Source organism: Triplophysa rosa, linkage group LG20 (assembly GCF_024868665.1).
Source record: "Triplophysa rosa linkage group LG20, Trosa_1v2, whole genome shotgun sequence".
Taxonomy (NCBI): Eukaryota; Metazoa; Chordata; class Actinopteri; order Cypriniformes; family Nemacheilidae; genus Triplophysa; species Triplophysa rosa.
Window position 1 is genome coordinate 2,633,645 of NC_079909.1, and position 20,013 is coordinate 2,653,657.

The 20,013-nt window shown below is 38.0% G+C and overlaps 3 protein-coding genes across 5 annotated transcripts; all 3 read left to right on the forward strand.

Annotated features, from left to right (window-relative positions):
• Window positions 1-681: 681 nt before the first annotated feature.
• acot8 (acyl-CoA thioesterase 8) lies at window positions 682-2,839 on the forward strand. The gene is made up of 6 exons (XM_057362190.1): window positions 682-940; window positions 1,213-1,349; window positions 1,428-1,653; window positions 1,745-1,902; window positions 2,041-2,232; window positions 2,332-2,839. Exons 1-6 carry the CDS (start codon window positions 810-812, stop codon window positions 2,445-2,447), a joined length of 960 nt encoding a protein of 319 aa, XP_057218173.1. The 5' UTR covers window positions 682-809; the 3' UTR covers window positions 2,448-2,839.
• A 481-nt stretch (window positions 2,840-3,320) lies between these two features.
• srsf6b (serine and arginine rich splicing factor 6b) lies at window positions 3,321-7,791 on the forward strand. Its single transcript, XM_057362556.1, has 6 exons — window positions 3,321-3,529; window positions 4,339-4,514; window positions 5,878-6,023; window positions 6,257-6,459; window positions 6,546-6,617; window positions 6,696-7,791. The coding sequence occupies exons 1-6, from the start codon at window positions 3,423-3,425 to the stop codon at window positions 7,216-7,218; spliced, it is 1,227 nt and encodes a 408-aa protein (XP_057218539.1). The 5' UTR covers window positions 3,321-3,422; the 3' UTR covers window positions 7,219-7,791.
• Window positions 7,792-12,734: 4,943 nt separating this feature from the next.
• On the forward strand, window positions 12,735-19,904 carry ift52 (intraflagellar transport 52 homolog (Chlamydomonas)). Of its 3 annotated transcripts, none has more exons than XM_057362057.1 (14): window positions 12,735-12,811; window positions 13,057-13,286; window positions 13,673-13,760; window positions 13,865-13,994; window positions 14,375-14,450; window positions 14,868-14,939; window positions 15,131-15,257; window positions 15,352-15,435; window positions 15,829-15,897; window positions 18,054-18,208; window positions 18,287-18,374; window positions 18,789-18,897; window positions 19,207-19,352; window positions 19,446-19,904. In XM_057362057.1, the coding sequence occupies exons 2-14, from the start codon at window positions 13,144-13,146 to the stop codon at window positions 19,488-19,490; spliced, it is 1,332 nt and encodes a 443-aa protein (XP_057218040.1). In that variant the 5' UTR covers window positions 12,735-12,811; window positions 13,057-13,143; the 3' UTR covers window positions 19,491-19,904. The 3 variants fall into 3 exon arrangements, with proteins under 3 accessions (XP_057218040.1, XP_057218038.1, XP_057218039.1); XM_057362055.1 differs by having other exon boundaries at window positions 13,127-13,286; XM_057362056.1 differs by lacking the exon at window positions 12,735-12,811 and having other exon boundaries at window positions 12,818-13,286.
• The last annotated feature ends 109 nt before the right edge of the window (window positions 19,905-20,013 follow it).

Genomic DNA, 20,013 nt, shown 5'->3' on the forward strand with positions numbered 1-20,013 from the left:
AAAAGGATATCACATTTATTGAAACATTGTTTAGATAAGTAGAAAACTAAGATATATGCATCAAGTTCAACAACCAACAGCTTTGTATGACTTCACCAGGACAAATGGCAAATACAGTTATAATTCACGGCACAACACTACACTCTAGTGGTTACTAAAGGCACTGCACCCCAAACTACCCCATAGGACTATACTTTGAGAATAAAGTCGTTGTGTTTCGAGAAAAAAGTCGTTGTGTTTCGAGAAAAAACTCGTTAAATTTCGAGAATAAACGTTTATCCTATATCAGAGTCATGTTCATTGCGTAGTACTGAATCAGGACATGGCAGAGTTGTATCACTTAGTCAAGCTATACTTTAGGCTTTCCTTCTCGAAACACAACGACATTATTCTCAAAGTATAGTGAGTTTATTGTCGACATTTTATTTCGAGTTTTTTTTCTCGAAATTTAACGAGTTTTTTCTCGAAACACGACTTTATTCTCGAAATTTATTGAGTTTATTCTCAGCATTTAATTTCGACTTTTTTCCCCGAAAAACTGCGGGTTTAATTTCGCATTATAATGACTTTAATCTCAAAACGGTTTTATATATTTTTTTATTGCTTGGCCCTAATACTCATCCGTACACTCTGATTGTCGTCCATTCTGGATGCACTCGACTCGTCACTTCCGTTGTCGCAGGGTCCTAGAAATGCGTCCCCAGAAATGCGGTCCTGAGAGTGCGGGCCATGACCCAGGAATGTGCACACTTCCGAACGTAGCTGGTTGAACGGGGCGGGGTCTTCTCAGAGTCACTTGGTCTTTCAATATGGCGGCTGACAGCGGTAAAGAAACGCAAACTGAAAAGCGGCAACTTGAGTCTACAGGTGAAGCTGACCTCAGAAGTGTACTAGTTACGAGTGTCTTAAATTTAGACAGACTCGACACCGACCTATACAGGTAAAGAGTTTCGTTTTTTAAATGTATGTCAGTCTGTTAATGTGCCCCACGAGATTTCCATGTGTACGTAGTGTATCATAATGCCTGTAATTCTTATGTAATGGTCATTTTACCATCCTAGACAACCATTTTCATTACTTTTTAACTAATGTTTAAACAACGTTTACATGGAATATCTTCCCATATATAAAACACTGGACCTTTGATACCTTTACTGTACAATGACATTCTTTCTAAGACCTCTTTGATGTATGCATTATTTTTTGTTAAAGAGGGACCCATCACTGGATTCCTCGCACCAAACGTCTTTTCGGAGGCCAGATTGTTGGACAGGCTCTGGTGGCTGCAGCCAAATCTGTCAGTGAAAATGTCTATGCTCATTCACTGCACTGTTACTTTGTTAGGGCAGGTAAAAGCAGTCCAACAATCACTTAAAACCATATACAGTGTATAGGCGTGTAAATGTTGCTTCTTGACTTTGTTCCAGGAGACCCATCGGTGCCTGTGCTGTATCAGGTGGAGAGGACTCGCGATGGCCGAAGTTTTTGCGTGCGATCTGTTAAAGCCATTCAGCACGGTCAGCCCATACTGATCTGTCAGGCGTCCTTTCACATGCTGCAGCCCAGTCCACTAGAGCATCAGTTCATCATGCCCACCGTCCCCCCACCCGATTCACTGCTTAATATAGAGGAACTTATTCAGCGATACCTCAGGTGTCACTGCAGCACAGATGTGTTCACTGTACAATGTCTGAATGATTGTTTCTATCGTGTGTTAATCACGGCTTTGTTTTTTGTTTTACAGTGACCCAAATCTGGCAGACAATGCACGGCAGGGACTAAATAAAATACTGGCTGATGAAGTTCCTATTGAGATCAAACCCATCAATCCACCTGATTTTTACAGACGCACTGCCATGGAACCAAAGAAACTGTTTTGGGTACGAGCGAGAGGACATATTGGTAAAACAATTAACTTATTGAAAAAATACTTGATACTGATTGGTCAGTCGCTGCATTCAGCACCAAATATGTTCGTATAACAACCCTGACTTTGTAGATTTGTCTTGTTTTTTGACTTTGTATTGTCTTGTATTTTAGGAAAGGGTGACATGAAACTGCACTGTTGTGTAGCAGCGTATGTTTCCGACTATTTTTTGCTGGGCACAGCGTTGTTACCTTACCCAAAGTACCGGGCTCAGTTTTCAGCCTCTCTGGATCACGCCATGTGGTTTCACGGCACGTTCAGAGCAGATGAATGGATGCTGTATGAATGTGAGAGCCCCTGGGCAGGTAAGCACATGTTTTTTTTTTCTATTCCGGCATACATTCTGATCCATGTATTTAGTTCTATTTAGTTCTCATGATCTTTCTTGTTTTATTCCACATTAGGAGGCAGCAGAGGTTTCGTTCAGGGCCGCATGTGGAGACAGGATGGCGTGCTTGCAGTTTCCTGTGCTCAAGAAGGTGTAATGCGAGTAAAGGCCGTGTCTCAAAGTAAATTATGAAGGACCTAACATATAATCAATTTAAATAATATTGCATTGACTAATTGTGATGTCTCATAATAGTTTTGTGATTCAAGACATGTCATGTTACAATGCACAATGTCATTGTATAAGTTGTTTGAAAATGAACTAATACTGGCAAAGACCGCTGGAGTTCCCAGAGGTCATGGCTGTATTGCACATTGGCCTGCAGTGCCATATAATTATGACAAGAACAGCACTTATGTACTTGTTTGTCCCTTGCACTAACAGGTAAAGGTGTAATGACTTTTATTTGAAGACTGTGATTTGGTATTTTAAATTAAGAATTCCTTTGCTCTGTGTTTTATGAAACGCTCATTTAAGATATTCTGGACTGATTTCTTTCAAGTAGGATTGTTAATAAATATTTACCAACAGTTGTGTTGTGTGTGACGCATTTTGTCAGCATCTGAACATTATTATTCTGTTACTTACATGTTACACATAACTTATTAAGTGCAGGTGGCATGAATACAGTACTATATATTTTTATTAAAACATTAAATGAACCCAGAATGACTAGTAGCTAGTTTGAAACATCTAACTAATTTTAATGCCACACACTTCTTTTACCACATAATTTCTCACTTTTTACAAAATTGCAACATTCTTTTAAATTGTGACACCAAAGATGAAACGCTAAGAAGCATTTTGACACTTTATCTCTTTCAATTTTCTCAAATTTAGAAGAATTATATTTTGTAAACTAATAAGAAATTAGCTCCTATTGTTTTGTATTTGTTCATTGTGTTTTTATGTAGCATTTCGTGTATTTTCACGCACATTCTGTGTGCGTGCAATAACTGTCAGGATTTAGGAAGTCTTTAGCACGCCGGAAGTGACGTCGGCGACGTGGCTGTTATAATCGCGCCGTGGCCATTCGGAGACCGACAGCGTTAAAAGCTACGAGAGTCCGTACGCTTTACAATTAACGTTACCCACAAAAAACTAAACATGCCGCGCGTGTACGTGGGCAGACTGAGTTATCATGTGAGGGAGAAGGACATCCAGAGGTTTTTCAGCGGCTACGGGAAGCTTTTAGAGATCGATCTAAAGAACGGGTGAGTTTGTAGGTAACGTAACTGTTAGCGGCCTCGAGATCAACGCGCACTATGCTGTTTACATTTGTGCGTGACATAATTGTAATTATTTCATTGCATGTGCATTGCAGTGATGCGTTCAGCGTGTTAAACTCCGCTTCTCTGTCTGCTACTGTGATATGTTGAAGATGCAATGTGTCGTAATTTACATGCAGCGGTGCTTGCCGCGTGCTCAAAATGGCGGAGGGGTTTTGTGTTCAATGTATTTAACTGTTAAATACGACAAAGAGAACTATAAGGCTGTTTTAGTTGATGCCTAAACAAATAATCAATTAAGAATGACCATGTTTCTATTTGCACACCAGTAACGTTATAGTTGTTTATTTTACTTAGTTGTTATATTGGCGCCCGTCAAAAAGCGTTTTGTGTAAGTTAGCGCCTTGTTTCTTGCACGTTTGTTACAGTTTCATGCTCACCATGTAGTTTTCGAGCCTGACAGAGTGCACACAAAGCAATGCATTTCACATGCTTGCTAATGTCAGCGTTTATTTATTGTAGGGTAAGTACGGTTCGGTTCTCAGCGTTGCCGATAGGGGCGCTGGAGTGCACATTCAATGTCTTCACCGTCTGTTGTAAAGCTGCTTCGTGACTTACACAGCGATGCAAAAATGACAAAAGTATTTTTGTTTTATTTTTTGATTTCCAGACATGTAATTGGTTGTCTTTGAAAATACACATTTATGTCAATGTTAAAGTTTATTCTCTATCTTTTTTTTTTTCAGTGATTTACTTTATCGCTCGTGCTTAAAATGTACCTTTTGTTTCCTCAGGTACGGGTTTGTGGAGTTCGAAGACACCCGTGATGCAGATGATGCCGTGTACGAGTTGAACGGTAAAGAGCTGTGCGGGGAGCGTGTGATCGTGGAACACGCGAGGGGACCCCGGCGAGATAGAGACCGAGACAGAGAAGGATATGGTGGGGGAGGTTATGGGGGAGGTGGCCGCAGTAAGTACACTCATCACTCTCTCGAGCACTTTCTTTTTACAGGTGGAGATTATGGTGCTGTATAATAACTCTTATTTGCAGTGGACAGACCGAGGGCACACGCATCCAGTGACTAACACGTCTTCTCTGTTAAAAGCTGCAGCGCCCGAGGCATCGAAGGAAGGGATTTTGTTATCCAAGATGTAATGCAGGTGGTCCTTGACTGTCTGACCCGTTTAAATGGGGATTCCTTTTTATAAGACGCCTTAGCTTTGTAGTTTTGGCCCATTTAAAAAAAAAAAAAGCTCATGACAATGTGCAGTATGTTTGTAATCTTCAGTAGTTAGGGAGACTTGACCTGTAGATGTTTACATGTCAGATGGTGGGCTGTGTTTTTTTTCTGTCTTTTTGGGCCAGACTGCATCTATTCTAGCCATTAGATTTAGTGATTGGTTATGTGCCTCATCCTGAAGCCTCAACTGGCATGTAAACAGTATGACGTGTGACCATGAGACTTGTGTTTACATTTGAATTCAACATTAACAAAAGTCCTTGATGTTTCAATTTAAAAGAGTCCGGTGCGGGCTGAGTCCGAGTCCATTGAGGCTAAGATGACTGCCTGTCCCGTTTGGCCTTGGCTTTCACCTTACAATGTGTGTGTGACCTTTGCCCTTTGACCCTTGGCTGACCTAACCGGAAGCCATGATGACAGCTGCCTTTTGCCAATAGACCAGGGTGATGGTGAGGAAACCCATTGGTTTTTATGTTGAACGAAATATTGGACAGGTTAAACGAATTCATGTAGCTGCCCGGTAGTTTCCTTTTCTTTTTCTTTATTAAAAAGAGCAATGGGCTTCCCTTGCTATGTGTGTGTGCTGTCGCTGTTCTGTCAGTAGACAGGTAACGTGTCAGCATCTACTGTAAGTAATCCTGGTTATGTTTTTTTATAAAAAATTTCCTTCTGTTTGTTTTGGCGAGGGCACTGTTCGCCATCTTTAAAATTACTGCCTCTTGTGTCTCTGGAGCAGTATTCCATTTCACAGCATTGCTGTTCTTGTGCCTTCGAGTGAAGACCAGCAATGCGACCTTTGACCCCATTCAGAGGGACCGATTAAACAAATTGGTGGCGGATTTGCCAAGAATTGGTTTTATAAAGCCAAGCTAACTGTTCCTATTAGAACTATGTGGTGCTGAGGTCTTTTCTTTTGGGGGGGTTGAGTTAGGGATAGGGTCAATGGGATAGGATGGGAAGGAAAAAACTAAAATTTAATTATTTTTCTGACTTGCCTTAAGCAGTTTGACGTCTGAAGAGGTCTGTGCGCTCTTTGGAACGCCTCGTATATATTGTACTGATGGTTTTCCGTCTCTTGACTTTTGTCTGAAGGCAGTAGTGGTTACAACAACAGCAGTAGTAGCAGCAGCAGCAGCAGGAACCGAAGTGGAAGAGACAAATATGGACCTCCGGTTCGCACAGAGTATCGTCTCGTAGTGGAGAACCTGTCCAGTCGCTGTAGTTGGCAGGACCTCAAGGTAACACATTTTCCTTTTGTGTTTTCTTTTAAGTAAATCTCGACGAAAACTACTCTAAACGGATTGTCTTTGCTTTTTAAGGCCCAAAGTGTGTTTGGTGCAAACTTAGTGTAAGCAGTCATATTGGCTCTACTTTCTTGAGCTACAGAATGTTGTTGGGATCATTTGTATTTCATAGGAGTTTTATACACTTTAGACATCAAGGTGAAAGATTGCTTCCCCTTTTTCCAAAGGACTTTATGCGTCAGGCTGGAGAGGTGACTTATGCTGATGCCCACAAAGAACGGACAAATGAGGGAGTCATTGAGTTTCGCTCTTACTCTGATATGAAGAGAGCCTTGGATAAGTTGGATGGCACCGATATCAACGGGAGAAAGATTCGTCTTGTAGAGGACAAGCCTAGACGTCGTCGTTCTTACTCTGGGAGCAGGTCAAGGTGAGCCACTGCGTTGAGAACATTTATTTGTGGTAAATCTTGTTTCTGATGTCTGGAAGTTCTCTAACAGCCTTTTCGAAATGCAGGTCTCGTAGCAGACGCCGCTCTCGCAGCAGGAGCCGCAGGAGTTCACAAAGCCGCTCAAGGTCCAGATCACGGTGAGATGGCTCTTTTTTTTTTGCTTGGGTTAAAATGTGAGTTGGTATGCCGTATCTAACGGTGTTCTTCTGTTTCAGGTCAAGGTCCCGAAGCAAGAACCGCTCTCGCTCCAGATCCGGCCGCAAGTCCCGTTCTAGATCAAGGAGAAAGTCCCACTCCAAGTCCCCGGGGAAATCCCGCTCCAGAAAGTCCAAGTCACGCAGCCGTTCTGCTAGCCCCAAGTCCCGCTCGCGGTCCGACGCTCCCAAGAGCCGATCCAAGTCTCGATCCAAGTCTCGATCCAAGAGCCGATCCAAGAGCCGATCCAAGTCTCGATCCAAGAGCCGATCCAAGTCTCGATCCAAGAGCCGATCCAAGTCTCGATCCAAGAGCCGCTCAAAAGCAAAGTCTGAGAGAGATTCCAGAAGCCGATCCAAGGAGAAGTCCAGAAGCCGCTCCGTCTCTCCAAGGGAGAATGGTAATGGAGAGCGAGCAAAGTCGACTTCACGTTCGCCATCTCCTAAAGGGGATCGTCATCAGTCAGAGTCACCCGGCAAGCGTTCCCCATCTCGGTCCCCTTCACGATCAAAGTCACGTTCAAGGTCTGCCTCGCAAGACTAGGGTGTCTTCGATTCCAGAAAATGGTTTGTAATTCACAGCTCAGTGTTAAATTGGTCGTTCACGGCGTGTGAGCATTCAGCAAATGCTTAAAGGCTGCATCCCAATGTAATATTGATTACCATGCTCTTTCTGATTGTATCATTGCATGAAAACGATTTCGAACCAGACCCCCCACACCTCCCAGAGAGTCTGTAAAGACCCATTGCTTGTTGCTGTAGTGTGTGGTTTGAGGAGGATAGGACATTACTAGACTCGATTGGATAAGTGTCAACATTAGCAGCTGTCTATGATGTGTTCACATGTTTAAGATGTGATTGAGTGATTGGCTACAAATGCTTCCTCACTGTATAGTCATTTTTTCCTTACCTGAGAGCTTTCTGTTAGTGCTTCTGCTTAATCTTGAATTGTCTTAGTGATGTTACTTGAGGTTTTATAAAGTGTGACACATTACTGCACTTTCAGCCTGATTTCTTTGTCCAGGATTGATCTCATTTTTAAATGGGTTTTTGAATATTTTCCACTGTTTTAGTTGAATAAACATTTAATTGGGTTTTCAATCTCGCTGCTTTTGTCTTTCTTGAAAAATATTTTGGTATATTTAATCACATCTTGAACTGTTTTCGGACATCACTGTTGATTGACATTAACTCAACAGTTCTTGAATTCTCTCTTGCATCATTAGTACTTTAAGGTGTTGTGGTATATTTGCATAAATGGATATCTTACAACCAAAAAATTCACAAGTTAAGGGTTAGTTTCTGTCAGTAACCGAAGCATGGTAGTTAATCCTGTCTCAGAACTCCTTGGTTTCCTACATTTTTCAAAATATCCGTGTTCAATAAAACTGGTTTAGAAAAAATGGTCTGCGTAAATTACACAATTTTCATTTTTATGTGAACTATTCCTTTAAGAATTTGTTTGATAGCTTGTTTATGATCTTTGTAAAACTGGTACTATAAAACGTACAAATTTAAAATTCCACATAATTGCCTTTTTGTTTGGTAATTTTATTGTATGTGTTCTACCTGTATCAACAGCTTTCAAAGAATATGAAGTGTTTCATCTGACCTCTTTCCAAAAGCAGTAATGTCCTCAAGTGAAGATTGTTGTTTCTTTCTCAATTTATACAAAAATGCCACTTTACCTGTCTCCATCTAGTTAAACTTGCGAAATCCAGGTGGGATTATTGCTAAATGAACGGTTTAGTTACTCTCAAATGCTTTTTATGTACATAAAAGCATTTGGGTTATGTCAGCTAAAACAAGACTCTTTGGATAAATGTCTAAAAATCTAATTATGCACAGCACTACATCTAAATATGTTTCCATGTCAGTATCATGTTTTAGAAAAGAAAGTTTTTGTTCAACACCGTTGATTTTGTCCCCCTACAGAACTGTACAGTTATATCTCATGGGCCAGTAAAAAAACACATGAACATGTCAATTAATCAAGAATTGATTTTGTTTGAAAACAAAATTGCATAACAAAGGTATGGGACAATCCGTGTGGAAATTAAGGATAAGTACCATCTTAAAAAAAGGACATTGAATTTGATGCAGCAACACGTCTCCGAAAAGGCTGGAAGTGTTATTAAAAAAACAGGTCAGTAAAATTCTGGTAAAAAAGTATTATCGACTCTCTTAAATCCCCAAGATAACTGTACATTAAACACTAACAAGTCTTTCTCATTACTTAAACACATAAAATAGCACTTAACTTGGAACTGGAAATACTGCTACTTAAACACATCAATGATTCATGTTGTTGTAAAATCGTGTTGAATTCATTTGTTTACATGAACTAAACCAGACAAGCACGTTGAGTTCATCAAAAATAAGCAGTCTAGACGTTTCAACAATTATAAATATTAAGAAACAGCAAAGAAAAGTCCTCTCCCAAAACTCCAGCAACTCTCCTCAGTTTCCAGACATATACAGACTGATGTTTAAAGAAAAGAGGATGATACACAGGTAAAATGGACCTGCCCCAATTTTTTTCAAATGTGTTGCTGCAAAATGACATTGCTTTTAACGGTACATTTTCTCAATTTAAACACTTAGGCCCGGTTTCACAGACAAGGCTTAAGGCTAGTCCCAGACTAAAATGAATGTGTGACCTGTCTTAACTCAATATAACTTGAACAGAAATATCTTCAAATACAATCGTGCTGTTGTTTTGTCTCAAGATGTAGACCAGTAGATTATTCTTCTAAGGAATTTATTTAAAGCGACATAAATATCTTAATTCAACTAAAACATAATCCTGGTTTAAGGTAAGCCGTGTCTGTGAAACCGAGCCTTAATGTGTTTTCTGTGTTCTATTGTAAATAAAATATAACTTCATGACGTTATACACAAGAAGTCGAGTTACACTAAAACCTTTATTGAATAGATGCATTTACAGTTACCTCATGAGCAGGCTTGTAAAATCACTGTGAATATAAGAATGTTGTTAGATTTTTTCATTCACATTATCCTAAATCCGGCTTCTGCTCTGTAATCGTGAGGTTCTTTAATTTAGAGATTATGGGCAAAATATTAATGTTAATCAAAATAATTGAAATTAATTAAAAGTGCAAAGCTGCAGGTATATTACAGTTAATCATTTACAAATGTAATCATAATCAAATACCATAATTTATAAGCAAAAAAATCTAACTTGGCTTTACAAGTCATTTTAATTTACTATTTTAAAATTTGAGTTAAATATATGAGCTAATGTCATGTAATGTAATGTAATGTGAGCTAATTTTCAGCAAATTTTCTTTAAAAGAACGAATGAGGTCTTCCTTTTCCTGTTTTTGTTTTTTTTTGCTCTTCTTTCCTCCTGTTTTCTCTTTCTGCTGGCCCTCCATTCTTTCAATGTTTTGGGGGTTAACAAAGGTTTCTTGTTAACCTTGCGGTTGCAAATCTCCATCCTGCATGGTACACTGAAAAAAACATTGGGTGCGCGTCAGAAATTAATACCAGCTCATACCAGTGTACAGTACAGTGTACCGGTGTACAAACATGAAAAACATTTTCAGACTTTCTTTTTTAACTAAATAAATGGATTGGTAACACAAATAATTTATTCCTAAAACTAAATATTATTAAAGAAAAAAACACTGTTTAAATGCCCAAATATTCATCCACTTTATGCTGATGTCAACTAACGTTATAAGATTCACATGTTGGTAACTTTAGTAAATATGAATAATGGAGTCTCAACAGATACCCAGTCGTGTGCCTTTACAGAGGGCTTCTCTCCTGTAACCTATAGATCTCAGTCTTGTGATCAAGTGAAATATATCAAGACAGTTTAAAGTGATAAAAAGTCAAAGCATTAACCTCCTGCATCTGACATGTACTTTCATTTATTCCCCAGTTTTTTGTCGTGAGTAAAATCATGAGTTAACACAGGGGACATCCAAGTTTTTGCAGTATAGATAAGAAAGCTAAAGTTTAAAATTTGGTCAAAGTTAGTAAAATGTTAAATTAGATACAGGTGAAAATATGAAGTGATCTGCATAACTTCAGATATGCAGAATATAATACTTTAACACTCCTGTTATATGCACATTTTAGTAAAATGAATTATTTTGGGGTAATGTTGACCCTATAAAAATATTTTCATGTATTTTTACTATTTTCATATAAATGTATTTCTTGCTGACTATTTTCAAAACTCAAGGTTTAAAAATAAAATAATTAATTTAAATGCAAGTCGAATCTGTCTGGTCATCAACAGTCACATTTTTGCCCACAAATCAAATTGTACTAAATAAAATACCATGAACCTTAACATTTTGAAAAACTTGAAAAATGTTTTTCGTGATCATAATAGCTAGGTGCAGTCTTTCCTTGCAGCTTGTTTTCTGTGGGCTTTAGTTTTGGCTGAATGGAGGAAATGCTTTTCGGAGTATCTTTCCAACACAAATCTCCTCTGCTCTCGCCTTTCACTGCAATTTGACCCTCCACCAGAGAGCTGGAACACAAAAGAGTCATCTCTGTCCCACAGGTGTAACCCTTCATCATGGGTCAGACAAGCAGCTGGTCAAGATCTTTACCTGTTAAACCATGACATAAAATGACAGTTCAGAACTATATAACACTTTATTTAAACTTAGCATATCTGAATGACAAGACTATGTATACATAAAAAAGTATTTTATTTTAAATATTAATATGAACTATGTATTAAAACATTTAGAACTGAGTCAAAATATAAATCAGACATCTTTTGAGACTTTGTTTTAGACAAACATCATCTTCACATTATTGGAAGTGCTTCTGGACCAGTAGTGTTTATGTCTTGCCAGAAGACCAATACAATATGACTTAGGCTTATATGTATTTTTATGACAGCCACTGATAATCATCCAAATTCATTCCGTTCCACTGAAAGGTAGGCAGCACAAAAAAAGCTAATGACAAAAAAGTCATTTCCCAAACAAACAAAAAAAACGTATTTTTGACATAGGCCTATCATGTAAATTAAAATATATGAACTTGGGTGTTTAAACATGCTGCCATCTAGTGGCTTTCCCGCCATCATACAACCACCACCAAAACGTCGTCTTTGTAGCCTACTCCACGCAGATGATAAACCATTAAGAAATGTATTCTGCTTTTCGAAAAACTCAGCTCCCCCGTCCGGGCCAATGCGCGATCTTTTGATTTAATTGTATTTATTTAATCAATTGAACAATATAGACTTAGACAAAGTAGGCCTACAGTCAAAACTACAATATATGCAGAACACATGCAAACAGCCAGGTGGTAGATTAAGCATCACACAAATATATTAAAAGAATCCCATGTAACAGACGTTTTAATGGTTTTCTTATTATTTGAGTCAAAAAAGGTCTTCATATAAATTTTAATAACTTTTTCAGGAAACAAATGTTTACTTTGACTATATTTGCATTCATGAAATTTAGCATAAATTAAAACGAAGTTAAACGTAAAATATATATTTCTTTTACTTGACGGTCAATATGGTCAATTATAAATGTAGTCCAGTCTTAGAGTAGCCTATGCCGTTTTGGTACCTTGGCAAACTGTAAGTGACGTCAGTGGACAGTTCCAAAAGGGCGGACACATTAGGCTTGTTCGACTTGATGCGGCGCCGCAAGATCCGACAGGCGGATGACATCAAAGTACCGCGAGAGCGATTCGAAACCAAACATTCTATGGTTTTTCGAATGGCTCTCGCGGTACTTTGATGTCATCTGCCTGTCGGATCTTGGCGGCGCCGCATCAAGTCGAACAAGCCTATTATGTTGATTACAAGTTTTATTTACACAAATGTAGATTCATTAAAGTTGCTCCATGTCTTGTTGCATTTTATATTTCAAATTTTTTATCTGAAATATTTAAACACAAAGTCAAAAGTGCATTAAAACTGTTAATTACTGGATATATTTTGGATATGGAACACCCCTGTAAGACAATTTAATCGTTTAGTTAGTTTATGTTTTTTATTATTATTATTTATGTATATTAAGTGTTAATAAAAAACTCGACTGTTGCCATGGAGGAAGCGCCCCTGGTTACGGTTGTGTTGTCAAAAAATACCCACAATGCACCGAGAGCAGGCACACGTAAACATGGTGAGTTTAACGGTAACGTTTGTTCGTTTAGATGCATTTACGTCATAAACCTCATTAAAAAGAGTTCTGTTGCTCTCTGAGCAGATGAAAACAGCTGATCCTCGAGTATTATCGGATAGCGTTAGCTTGCTAGCTTAGCCACCTTTACCAGTGAAATATAAGATGTTTAATTGTTTGCTACTGCCATTTATAGTTCAGGTTGTTATGAGCAAATACAACATTTATTCGATTGTCTTTATATCTAGCGGGAAATAGTCAGACAGAAGAAAAGAAACGTGGATTTTGCATCACTGACAGTCTCTTCATCACCATCAGGGTTTGACGTGTAGATAATGTATCCAGACCTGCATACCAGCATAGACAAAGAACAGCGAAATATGATCATTTTCAACGCATCCAAACGAGAGCTCTTTACAGTCAACTCTGGATACAAGTCCCTGCAGAAGAAACTAAGAGCACAATGGAAGATTCAAAGGTGAAACTTCTCGCACGAGTCATGTTTAAATATGTAAAGCAATAATCTGATATAACATTACATCTTGACGTTCATGTCAGTGTATTTTGAAATAAAATAAAAAAGAATGGATTGTCGTGGGTATGTCATCGTACAGTAACCTGCACACCCGCTTGAAAAAACCATCTTAATGCTGATTAGGTAGGTTTTGAAGCATGGTATCTGGTTTGTGCTGGTCCTAAAATGGTCATGTGCTGGTTTAAGATGGTCCTGAGCTGGTTTTGGAAAAGCTTAAACCAGTTCAGGACCAGCACAAATCAGATACCATGCTTCAAAACCTACCTAACCAGCATATACTGGTTTTTACAACAGTGCGGTGAGAATGAATAACGTTACGATTCTCTTAGCATCAAAGATGAGCTCACATTGGAGAAACTTCAAGGAGTAAAGTTGTGGATCACTACAGGTCCTCGGGAAAAGTTCACTTTGGCTGAGGTGAGAATGTGCGTGATGGGAAAGATTTAATCTGTGAAATAGCTCGATCACTTGGATTAAATGAATCCAGATGCTGGATGTCTGCTGTGTTGTGTTTTATTCAGCTGGAGGTTCTCAAGCAATATCTAGACAGTGGTGGAGGTATGCTTGTGATGCTCGGAGAAGGAGGAGAAATGAAGTATGACACAAATATCAACTTTCTCCTGGAAGAATTTGGCATTATGGTCAACAATGGTAAGTGTATAGATGGTCAAAGTTCCTGGACTTTTGGTATTAAATATAAATATACGGATATCAATTTGACCATACCGGCCAAGAAAATCATCAATCTTTATCGATTAACGATTGGCTGTTTTAACTAGAAGGCGGGACTTCCTTCATTTTATTGAGCGTTGCATTCACTCCCCATTCAGAGTAATAGCAAGGGTGCATCTTTTAAATATCTATTATCTTTGGTATACCTCCAGGTCCTATGCAGGGTCACGGGGAGTCTATACAATATTATATATAATCATATTGTATGTCATTTTAACATTTTTTGTCACCTGACCATGTAGTGTTCTTGTTATGTTTATGATACATTGACGTGATGTGTTGTTATGTTGCATTTGCAGATGCAGTAGTAAGAAATGTCTATTACAAATACTTTCATCCCAAAGAAGCGCTGGTGTCCAACGGTGTTTTGAACAGGTTTGTGTCTCACATTTCCACTGCTATTGTCACAATTTCCAGTTGGTAGAATAACAGTAAGGTTAACAAAACAATCAAATCTACATGACAAATGTTGTGACCTAACAATGCTAATCGGATCAAATGTTATTCGTAAATATGAAACCTGCAAAAACAATAAATAGAAAATGTAAAACACACACACACACACACACACACAAATCCATAAATATTGAAAATGATTACATGAAGGAGGAGGTATACAAGTAATTACTAATATCAATGACAAAATAATACAAGAAAAATGTATATGGAACCACATACAGAAACAAATTTACAATTCAGCAATACAGCATTAAAATGTCTACTGATTATATTAAAATATTTTTAAAAAGGACCCTTTCAGAACTGTAGACCATTAGCTTTTCTCTTTTTCAGGGAGATAAGTCGTGCGGCTGGCAAAGTGGCCACAGGGGTCATTGATGAAGAAAATACAGGGAATAATTCACAGTAAGCTTGAGCAGAGCCTCTTAAATATCTGTTTATGTTGTTGAGGATGTTTGTACAGATAGCTACTAGCTTGCAAAAAATGTTTAACTAAAGAGATATTTGTGGTGTGAGTGTGCATATTCACAAAAATAAAGGAAGGCCATAATCAATTTCATGAAGTTCACCCAGTTTGTTTTTGTATGATTCAACAGAGCACTTACATTCGTATACCCGTATGGAGCCACATTAAATGTGATAAAGCCTGCTGTAGCTGTCCTGTCCACCGGCTCCGTGTGTTTTCCACTCAACAGGCCAGTTCTTGCTTTCCATCATGCCAAGGTGTGTACACTCAATATGATCATGTAGCTAAACTGAGACCCCAATTTTCTTACATACATTTGAATTTTTTTCATGTTTTACTTTGTCTATAAAGAATGCTGGCAAGTTGGCAGTTCTTGGCTCATGTCACATGTTCAGTGACCAGTACCTGGACAAGGAGGAGAATAGTAAAATAATGGTAAGATTCATAGTTAACTAGGGCTAGCTAGGGCATTAGTATTACAACTGTTATTAAGAATATCCATATATGTACAGTATATACAGTATACTAGGGCTGTAAAACGATCAATCGCATCCATACAAAATTAATATGTACTGTGTACGCAGACATATATTATGTGTAAACAAACTTTTTTCTGGATGTGATTAATCACGATTAATCGTTTGACCGCCCTAATATATACACCTATCAACTCAACACCCTAACAACCACATGATAACATCCTGAAGTAATAAATTAGTTGTGCACAGGCAAACCCTACCTACATTCTCTTTGAAAAAAATTCTAAAACATATATGTTACTTTTGTTGTTATTGTAATGTGTGATAATAAAAATATGCTATGTTACAGGATGTTGTTTTCCAGTGGCTTACAACCGATAACATTCATCTTAACCAGATAGATGCAGAAGACCCAGAGGTAGGCTCTTGCAGTAGTTACTTGGCTAACACTTTACAGTACACTTCCTTATGTTAACATTAGTTCTTTTGTTAATCTGTTATTCAAAAGTTGTATTTCCTAACTTTGGTTCATGCACAATAAACTAACATAAACAAACGATGAGCAACTGTATTTGTATTAACAAAGTATAATACATGCTGAAAAAACGGTATTATTCATTGTTCGTTCCTGTTAGTTAAAGGGGTCATATGACACGGCTAAAACAAATATTATCGTTTGTTTTAGATGTAATGTAATGTGAAAACACGATTTAAGGTTCAAAAACGCTGTATTTTCCACATACCGTGCTTGTTTGTATCTCCTCTTTGCCCCGCCTCTCTGAAACGCGCAGATTTTTTACAAAGTTCATCGCTCTGAAAAGCGAGGTGTGCTATGATTGGCCAGTTAACCAGTGCATATAGTGATTGGTCGAATACTGCAAGCGTGTGGTGGAAATGTAACGCCTCTTACCATATTTGGAACATCAGGTTCCAGAGCAGTTGTACTGACAGGTACGCCCACCTTACTTGCGTATACATTTGGGCGGTCTTAGTCAACTCATACCATGAACTGACGTAGATTTGTGGGGGTGTGGTTACACGAGGCGTTACATGCATGGGACACAACAAAGACACAGAAAAACACGTGTTCATGCCATATGACCCCTTTAATGCTAATGTTAACTAGTGTTACTATAATCCACTCAATTGAGTCCACATCATTATAAATACATTCAGTCTGACTACATAACAGCTTTAGGGCTTTGAAGTGAAATTACTAGTCAGTGACACTTGCTCTATTCTTAAACCTAGTACGCTGCTTATATAGGGAGCATCTTAAGACATCATTGGTGCATTCTTGATTCAAAGGCTGTGCCAAAAGTTAGGCAACTTATACTACCTACTAGGATGCCATGTTTCTGTCAAATTCTCAAAAACAAAAATTCCAGAGAGTTATTGTTACACAATATTGGAATTAATTGTGAGTTAAGGTTCAAATATACGGTATGGATAGCTATTTATTTATTTGACAAATCTTAACATTTTTTTGACTTTGAGGTCAGGTTTCTTATGAAGCAGAATTAGCATTGTTTTTGTGGGGTAAAGGAATAGTATAAATTCTCTCAGCATTACTCATTCTCATGTCATTCCAGACTTTCTTTAGTTGAACAGCTGAATGTAAATAATGTCTAGGTTTTCTCAGGCTTTACAATGCCATTGAATTGTCTTCAACCTGTTGACGGTCCAAAAAGCGCTAACATCCATCATATTACATCCAGCAGTCCTTTCGACTCCAGTTCATCTTACAGAAACTAATTTACTAAAAACATTTTTTAACTAAAGATTAATCGTCATTGAAATGATGGTTGTAAGTCTGTGCATACTAAAATAGAAGCCTCTTGTAAAAAGCACATAATCGCTGAATTGTTTACAACAAAGGTTGAATGTCATATGGAAGTAAATTGTTTCCATTGTAAACATGTAGTTTGTTACCGGTGTTTTTGTGTGTGTGTGTGCTTCTACATTTGTGAGTTTAATGATATATTTGCGAAAGGTCAGGGGTCACACATTCGAATCTCTAGTGAATGTGTGAATGGACGACCGTTACCTTGAAGCCAGCTGTAATTTTTGAAACGTGAATATTTCTCTTACACAAACCTGTTGTTTCACTTCAAAAAAATACTTTTTTTATCCACTTTGTTTTATAGATTACTTTTGTGATGGGAGAGCTTTGGATGTTGGACACCATTGAATAGCATTACAAAGAACTAGAATATACATAGAAATACACATGCATGGCATTGCATTTTGTGAGAATTTGTACTCTTGTTTTATATATTCTTTTTTTCTTGAATATTATAACAGCGAGTTTTGCAGTAGCCAATCATAAACTGGATACTTCATTACATATTTGTGTGCTATGTAGTCGCTTAAATTTTCACATGCTTTTAGACAGGTCATTGGTCATTTACTGTACATTTATTTATTTGGCATACGTTTTATTCCAAGTGACTTACAGTGTATTCATTTTATCAGTATGTCTGGGAACCCATGATGTTTGCACTGCTAACTCAACACTCAACACCAATTGAGCTACAAGTTTTGAAACAGAAGCCTTGTCTTTGTTTCGAGCAGATCACAGATTACACCATGCTGCCAGACACAGGTTGTCTGTCCGACAGACTGAGGGTGTGTCTACAGGAGGGAGATGAGAACCCGCGAGATTTCACCTCTCTCTTCGACACGTCACTTCTGAAGCTGCATACAAACACTCTTCCCTCAGTCATTGAGTAAGAACCTGCTTTCAGCCACTAAAACATGTCGACATTCTGCACTGTTGTAATTTATTGTTATATTTTCATTTTTAGTGCTTACAAGCAGTTGAATGTCAAACATGAACCTTTGCAGCTGATCACACCACAGTTTGAAACCCCTCTACCCCCTCTGCAACCGGCTGTGAGTTTGTTTCACTTCTCACACAATACCCACAATACCTAATACTCGTTACACTTGCAAAAGAAAGAAATATGTCCGAACCCGTTAGTCAGTATTTAATGGCTTTCTATACCTTTGAATTTCCTGGGAATTATATTTCCTAGGAATATTCATTTCATTTGGTCATGACGTCAGCATTGTTTCAAATCTGCATGCTTTTCCTTTTATCGTAAAAAATATCCTGGCACTAAGGCTTACAAACTTATTGTGAGTCTTGAATAACGTCATACAGCACAAGCAGCGTTTCCGTTGTGATCTGTGTATAATAAGCTGCAAACACAAGGTTCAGTAGATAACACTGATATACAGTCTTCGTGTTTCTACAGTTGTCATGTAGAACAGTCCACTTTCACTGAGTCTTTGTGTTTTGTTCAGGTCTTTCAGCCGGCTTTTCGAGACCTGCCACCACCCATGCTTGACCTCTTTGACCTCGACGAGACTTTTTCTTCAGAGAAAGTCAGACTGGCTCAGCTCTCAAATAAATGTGAGTTTGTGTTTTGGCAGTCTTCCATCTTGGAATGACTGTAGAAAGCCTAAACAACAATTAGCAATTGACTTGCTGTGAAAAATTACAGCATTCCATGTAGGTCCCATTGCATAAAAGGTCTTCATTTACAAGTATTTTCAGTTCTCAGCTTGCGTCGGATGTGTAGCTTACACGAGGAATATGGCACGCAGTTAGCCCACACAAAATACCTATTTTACCTTTAAAGTAAATTAAGTTTTTTGTTGTACAGTCAGTTATTTTCCACTTTCGTTATACAGTATATTAATGGATCTCATTTTGCCTCAGGTACTGATGATGATCTTGAGTTCTACGTGCGTAAATGTGGAGACATCTTAGGAGTAACGGGGAATTTAGACAAGGACAAGAGAGAAGCAAAGCACTTACTGGAACATGTCTTCTTCCAGGTGGTCGAGTTCAAGAAGCTCAATGAAGTGAGTCAAACATATTCCATGTTACTTTCCCATTTATTTGGTCCTGAAGTGACAGATTTGAACTGAAACTGCTTTTTTCTTCCTTTTCTCAAGGAACATGATATTGACACAACAGAATCGCGGTTCAACATATTCTGAAGTCAGTAGTCATGTAGCAGTGACCGGTTTTTGAAAAAAAATGTGTTTGTTTATATATGTATACAAAATACTACTAAAGCAGTGATTATTATGCATTTAGTACAGTTGCAATTTAAGTGCAACAACAGTCACATGGTTTATCAGAATTTAGTCTCTGGCACCACACATGCCTGTTTGCCATATTAACTACACAACCACAACTACTTTCATAGTTTTGTCAATAAATATGTCAAGATTTGTAATGGCGATGTTTTCCAATGGTTGAACAAACATGTGCATGTCATTTAATCCTGGATTTTTTTGTGAAATATATATATAAAAAGAAGAATCAACCCTTTCTAGGTCACTAATCCAATGTCTACAACCTTTCAGATTTTTGATCCATTGTTTTTTCCATTAAAGCATTAAAGATGCCGTTTGGATTATTGTCAAGTTTAATGTAAAAATGTTTGGGTCCAACAGTACTCAGCAGCCTACATTGTCAAAGAAGATGGAATGGTAAAAAACGTATACTGCTAAATAC

Excerpts from the sequence above, each read along its gene's own strand:
- acot8 (XM_057362190.1), top strand. The coding sequence starts at position 810 with ATGGCGGCTGACAGCGGTAAAGAAACGCAAACTGAAAAGCGGCAACTT. Across the intron at positions 941-1,212 it reads CTCGACACCGACCTATACAG|AGGGACCCATCACTGGATTC; the intron begins GTAAAGAGTTTC and ends TTTTTGTTAAAG. Across the intron at positions 1,350-1,427 it reads CTGTTACTTTGTTAGGGCAG|GAGACCCATCGGTGCCTGTG; the intron begins GTAAAAGCAGTC and ends ACTTTGTTCCAG.
- srsf6b (XM_057362556.1), top strand. The coding sequence starts at position 3,423 with ATGCCGCGCGTGTACGTGGGCAGACTGAGTTATCATGTGAGGGAGAAG. Across the intron at positions 6,024-6,256 it reads GTAGTTGGCAGGACCTCAAG|GACTTTATGCGTCAGGCTGG; the intron begins GTAACACATTTT and ends CTTTTTCCAAAG. Across the intron at positions 6,618-6,695 it reads CGCTCAAGGTCCAGATCACG|GTCAAGGTCCCGAAGCAAGA; the intron begins GTGAGATGGCTC and ends CTTCTGTTTCAG.
- ift52 (XM_057362057.1), top strand. The coding sequence starts at position 13,144 with ATGTATCCAGACCTGCATACCAGCATAGACAAAGAACAGCGAAATATG. Across the intron at positions 13,287-13,672 it reads GCACAATGGAAGATTCAAAG|CATCAAAGATGAGCTCACAT; the intron begins GTGAAACTTCTC and ends CGATTCTCTTAG. Across the intron at positions 18,898-19,206 it reads GGCTCAGCTCTCAAATAAAT|GTACTGATGATGATCTTGAG; the intron begins GTGAGTTTGTGT and ends ATTTTGCCTCAG.